Source organism: Rhinoraja longicauda, chromosome 27, assembly GCF_053455715.1.
Source record: "Rhinoraja longicauda isolate Sanriku21f chromosome 27, sRhiLon1.1, whole genome shotgun sequence".
NCBI classification, from domain to species: domain Eukaryota; kingdom Metazoa; phylum Chordata; class Chondrichthyes; order Rajiformes; family Arhynchobatidae; genus Rhinoraja; species Rhinoraja longicauda.
The window spans coordinates 30,859,496-30,865,103 of record NC_135979.1 but is presented as its reverse complement, the minus strand read 5'-3'; the positions used below and the strand labels follow the sequence as shown (position 1 = coordinate 30,865,103).

General features: G+C 45.2%; 1 protein-coding gene across 2 annotated transcripts; it reads right to left on the bottom strand.

The window, feature by feature from the left end:
- Positions 1 to 385: 385 nt before the first annotated feature.
- Positions 386 to 2,562, bottom strand: LOC144606685 (serum amyloid P-component-like). Of its 2 annotated transcripts, none has more exons than XM_078422985.1 (3): positions 2,493 to 2,562; positions 2,296 to 2,371; positions 386 to 1,556 (listed from the first exon to the last, which is right to left on the bottom strand). In XM_078422985.1, exons 2-3 carry the CDS (start codon positions 2,357 to 2,359, stop codon positions 940 to 942), a joined length of 681 nt encoding a protein of 226 aa, XP_078279111.1. In that variant the 5' UTR covers positions 2,360 to 2,371; positions 2,493 to 2,562; the 3' UTR covers positions 386 to 939. The 2 variants fall into 2 exon arrangements, with proteins under 2 accessions (XP_078279111.1, XP_078279112.1); XM_078422986.1 differs by having other exon boundaries at positions 2,522 to 2,553.
- Positions 2,563 to 5,608: the final 3,046 nt, after the last annotated feature.

Here is a 5,608-nt window from a genome sequence, read left to right as displayed (position 1 = left end):
CACCTGGAACAGCAGATACATAGATGAGGTTGGAGGAGGTACAAGTGAACTTCTGCCTCACCTGAAAAAACTTGGGGTCCTTGCATGGAGTCGAGGTAGGAGGTACAGGGACAGGTGTTGCATCTCCTGCAGTTGCTGAGGAAAGTACCTGGGTAGGAGTTGGTTTGGGTGGGAAGGGACGAGTTAACCAGTGAGTTGCAGAGGGAATGGTCTTTGCAGAAAGGGGTGGAGATGAGAAGATGTGGCCAGTGGTCGGATCCTGTTGGAGGAGGCACCAACGCACACACAGTCATTTTATCACATGAAAACATAGTGAAGTTTACTGAGTGTTAACTGGAGACCGGACACACACAGAGTCATTCATAGACAAGATCTTTGTTGTTTTGATGTTCATTTATTTAGCTGATGAAACTGCAATGTTACAGTTCAATCACAATCACTGGAAGCACAGAACACATTGTGAGCTTTCCAAACATTGGTGTAACAAACAATGTGAAATCAAGAGGGTAATACAGAGAGAGACAGTAATAATTCCAATCAGCACAATCTAAGTCAAGAGCAGGATCAGCCTCCACCACAGGGACTTTCCCACAGGCCGTGTCTGCCCATCACCACCACCCCCGTGTCCCTGGCACTTTCTTGTCTACATGTGTGTATCAGAGAGATGGCACTAAATGCCCTGGACACCGTTCTGCACTGCTGCACCTTTTAACTGGGATGCCCAACCGTTCGAGACTGTTATGTACTGACTTTGAAGCCATTATCCTGTCAGGGAGATTGATGAGAAACTGGAAGGACACTGATTTGTCACTTATCCAGAAGCAAACGGCCCTTTATTCTAGAATCAACACCACTACTTCTACTGCTGATTTTGTGTAGAGAGGAAAGATCACAAAACCAGGTCATATTCAGTTAGAGAGGATGGAAGACCAACACATTCTAAACGGCACAATCATCATTGTCTTCAATAATGACGTTCCCCCCTGATGTAAATGGTGTTAAATCCCAGTCAATGATGTTCCCTCCATCTGTGAAACAACCCTGACTGATCAACTTAATATCATTTGGTTTTAGAACACGATCCCACATATCAACATCTGTCATCTCTCCGACAAAAGATTGAATGATGTCAAAACCTCCACCGACTGAGTCTTGCTCCTGACCAATTATAAACGTACCAGACCCTTTCACAACCAGACCCTTTCCACCAACCTTCTGTAGACTGCCTCTCCCATTGACCCAGACTGTTATCTCACCCCCTTGAGACTCCCAGGTCACACAGATGTGGCTCAGTAAAGAATTCATTTCTGTGACGAAAAATATAGTTCTTTGGTTTCCTAATTCTAACCATAATTCTGTTTTAGATTGTTGCCATATCAGTATACTATTGGCGGAAGAGCTTGTTGCGTACGAGAACAATGAGTAAACGCGATTCTCTTCAGAGGCTGCCCTGAGGCAGACAGTAAAGGCGGTCAAGTAGGCGAAATCAGATGCATCCAATTTGATGAAACTGTTGTCTGTTGCTGTTGGGAATATCGCTGATTTTCCCTTCAAATCTGTAAAATGCAAAGAGTTAGATTGTTAAATCTCAGTTTAAAATTGTAACATTGCCGTCTGAGATGGAGCACAGGGTAACTAGTGAGCAGTTTTATGCAAAGGAATGTTTTATTTAAACCTGATCGACAGAGTGGGAACAGTTCCAGAAGTGTGTTCTACGGAAGCTGTTCTTCACCAGAGGAACAAGTGCAATTGACTAAAGGCACAAATTCTAACCTGGGCAAGTTTTGAAGAAGATTGATTTCTGGTTTGCCAAAATACAACACATTTTGTCTTAGTATCACCCGACCTGTGACCTCTTCTTATTCTCACCGTCCTGAGAAAGAGAACTAGTCATTCTTCACCACCAGACATAATTGGGCAAAGATTCCAGCACATGGAAGGGCAACACATTTTAAGAGTTGGATACAAGAAACAATTCACTAGTTTATTCAAAAGCAACAAAATGCTGAAATAACTCAGCGGGTCAGGCAGCATATCTAAAATGTAAAACACCCCCTGGTGTGTGCAGGGTGGTGTTAATATGAGGGGATCTCTGGTCAGTGCTGACTCTGTGGGCCGAAGGGCCTGTTTCCGCACTGTATCTCAAAACAAAAGGTGACACCTGCTGCCTCGGCACAGACTGGGAATGGAATCTGGTCTCCTGCTGCCCTGCATGTTCCTCAGTACCTCTGTCATCAGGTGCACCATGACTGATGCTTGCACTCAGCAACTCCTCACATTAGAAAAGGTACTAACCTGCACTGTCAGATCCTGACAGGTAAATGCACATCACAAGCACAAGTGGAATAAAGGGCTTCATCCTGTCTCCAATCTGTTGAAACAAAGAATTCCCAATTCATTTCATTTCATTTCACTTGTCAATCCATTGAAACTCAGAACCAGCAGCCAGTCCCGTGTGTCAGCAACACACAAACGGCTCCTCTGGTACTCACTGTGTCCGTCTCCAACAAGCCGGTCTCACCTCAGGTGGGTCCAATACCCTGGGCACAAGCTGCTGCAATTTATATCCTGCTGAACCCAGTCACAGCCAATCGCAGGAAGGAACTGAGGGGGTGGAGCAAACTCTGCTGCAATTAATCTGTGTGTCGACATCGTTCAGCATCAGATAATGAGGGGGAGGGTGTGGAGCGAGCCACGTTAATTCATCTTCCCGGGCGGTGATGAAGTTCACCTCTCCCACCTGATCACAGATAGTTCCCCCGCTCCATATGGGAGCCCATCTCAGAGTTGATGCCCACTCCTAATCCCAGCCCTGCCCTCCTACATTTGGACCCCAGTTGCACTGAATCACTCCTGGGGTTCATCAGCAAGGATAGTCCAGGAGCCCATCTCCTTCCTCCCCTGTCTCATGGATTTTGATCAGATCATCAGATCTCATACTCCTCCTGTGAGTCATGTTTGCCGAGACTATACTGACTGTCCCTAGTTAGCCCATACTGCTTCAAATGTGAGTCAATCTTATCCCGAATCATCCTCTCCAATAGCTTCTCTACCACTGACATACCAGCCTGTAATTTCCAGCATTCTCTCTACTCCTCTTCTTAAACAAATGAACAATATTTGTTACTCTCCATTCCTCTGGGACCCGTCTGCGACAGGCAAAGATCTTCCACAAGGTCCCTACAATCTCTGATATAGGAAGGCACTGCAGTGGTTGCCTTCAATGCACTTTGGGAGGTTGAATGTGAAGGGAAACTATACAGTTACAGGCAACACTCTGCACTGATGTACAGAGTGATCTTGGGGTTCAGGTTCAGAGCTAGTAAAATGGAAATTTGCCTTCATTGGTCTATCAAGTATGAAAGACAGGAATTTATTTTGAAGCTAAATAAAAACTTAGTTAGGCCGTATTTGGAATATTGTGTGCAGCTCTGGTCAACCCCTTACAAAAAGTATGGAGAGGTTATGGACAATAGACAATAGACAATAGGTGCAGGGGGAGGCCATTCGGCCCTTTGAGCCAGCACCGCCTTTCAATGTGATCATGGCTGAACATTCTCAATCAGTACCCCATTCCTGCCTTCTCCACATACCCCCTGACTCAGCTATCCTTAAGAGTATCTAGCTTTCTCTTGGATGCATTCAGAGAATTGGCCTCCACTGCCTTCTGAGGTAGAGAATTCCACAGATTCACAACTCTCTGACTGGAATTCCTCATCTCAGTTCTAAATGGCCTACCCCTTATTCTTAAACTGTGGCCCCTTGTTCTGGACTCCCCCAACATTGGGAACATGTTTCCTTCCTCTAATGTGTCCAACCCCTTAATAATCATGTACGTTTCGATAAGATCTCCTCTCATCCTTCTAAATTCCAGTGTATACAAGCCTAGTCGCTCCAGTCTTTCAACATATGACAGTCCCGCCATTCCGGGAATTAACCTAGTAAACCTACGCTGCACGCCCTCAATAGCAAGATTATCCTTCCTCATATTTGGAGACCAAAACTGCACACAGTACTGCAGGTGAGGTCTCACTCGGGCCCTGTACAACTGCAGAAGGACCTCTTTGCTCCTATACTCAACTCCTCTTGTTATGAAGGCCAATATTCCACTGGCTTTCTTCACTGCCTGCTGTACCTGCATGCTTCCTTTCAGTGACTGATGCACTAGGACACCCAGATGTGCAGATGGTGCAGAAGAGGTTTCCTGGAAAGCTTCCTGGATTAATGGGCATTAGCAATGAGAAGATGTAGGAAAATAACTGCAGATGCTGGTACAAATCGAAGGTATCACAAAATGCTGGAGTAACTCAGCAGGTCAGGCAGCATCTCAGGAGAGAAGGAATGGGTGACGTTTCGGGTTGAGAGCCAATCTGAAGAAGGGTCTCGACCCGAAACGTCACCCATTCCTTCTCTCCTGAGATGCTGCCTGACCTGCTGAGTTACTCCAGCATTTTGTGATACCAGCAATGAGAAGATGTTGGACAAACTTGGATTGTTTTCTCTGGACCATTGGAGTTTGAAGGCAAAACTAATAGAACTAAATAAAATTATGAGAAGCATAGATTCAGTGGACAGTCAGAACATTTTTCCCAAAGATGGAAATATCAAAGACTAGAGGGCATGGTTTGAAGGTGAGAGTGGCAAAGTTTAAAGGAGATATGTGGGATACGTATTTAACACAGATAGTAGAAGGTGCCTTCAATGCGCTGCCAGGGGTTGTGTCGGGGCAGATACGAGAGTGGTGTTTAAGAGGGTTCTAGATGGGCATATGGATATGTAAGGAATGGAGAGATCTGGATCACATGCCAGAAAAGGAGATTGGTTTAACTTAGCATCCTGTACGGCATAAACATTGTGGGCTGTAAGGATTGTTCCTGCCCACTGTTCTATGTTCTGTGGGTGTGGGGAGACCATGGGGAAATGCTAATGAATGGATAATGTCTGGCAGTGAGATGTAAAGAAGGGGACAGTAGAAACTGATAGTTCAGACAATAGAGCTGCCAAAGTGTGGATGAAGGAGCATGAAGCCATCACTGGAGCTGACTGCAAGACCACCGGAATCACTGTGTGTGATTGTATCGGCATTTCCCATGAGGAATATTCAATGATTTACTTTCTGTTGCACCCAGAACTGGATTTTATTTTGAAATGCAAGGTGGAAGTGATGGGAGGTCATAAGTAGTTTGGAGAAGAAGCGTTCAACTGCAGAAACAAGGAACTGCAGATGCTGTTTTTCAAAAAAGACACAAAGTGCTGGGGTAACTCAACGGGTGACGCAGCATCTTGAGAATGTGGTTAGGTGATGTTTTGGATCAGGACCCTTCTTGAGAATGATTGTGGGGAGCAGAGAAAGCTGGAAGAGAGAAGATGCAGGACAAAGTCTGGGGGAAGAGTTTATTGATAAGCAGATGGTTGGGCAAACTGTTGTTTTATCAGTTCAACTCTGTTTTATCAGGCATATATTGGGTAGATAGGGGTTTTTCAGCATGGCAAATGCTAAAGGGCATAGATTTAGGAGGAGGGGGAGTAATTTTAAAGGAGATATATGGGGCACGTTTTTCATTCACAGTGTGGTGGTGCATGGACTGTGCAGCCAGGCAATTGATGA

Coding starts and splice junctions, on each gene's coding strand:
- LOC144606685 (XM_078422985.1), bottom strand. CDS start 2,359: ATGAAGCCCTTTATTCCACTTGTGCTTGTGATGTGCATTTACCTGTCA. Junction 1,557..2,295: donor GTCAGGATCTGACAGTGCAG/GTTAGTACCTTT, acceptor TGCATTTTACAG/ATTTGAAGGGAAAATCAGCG.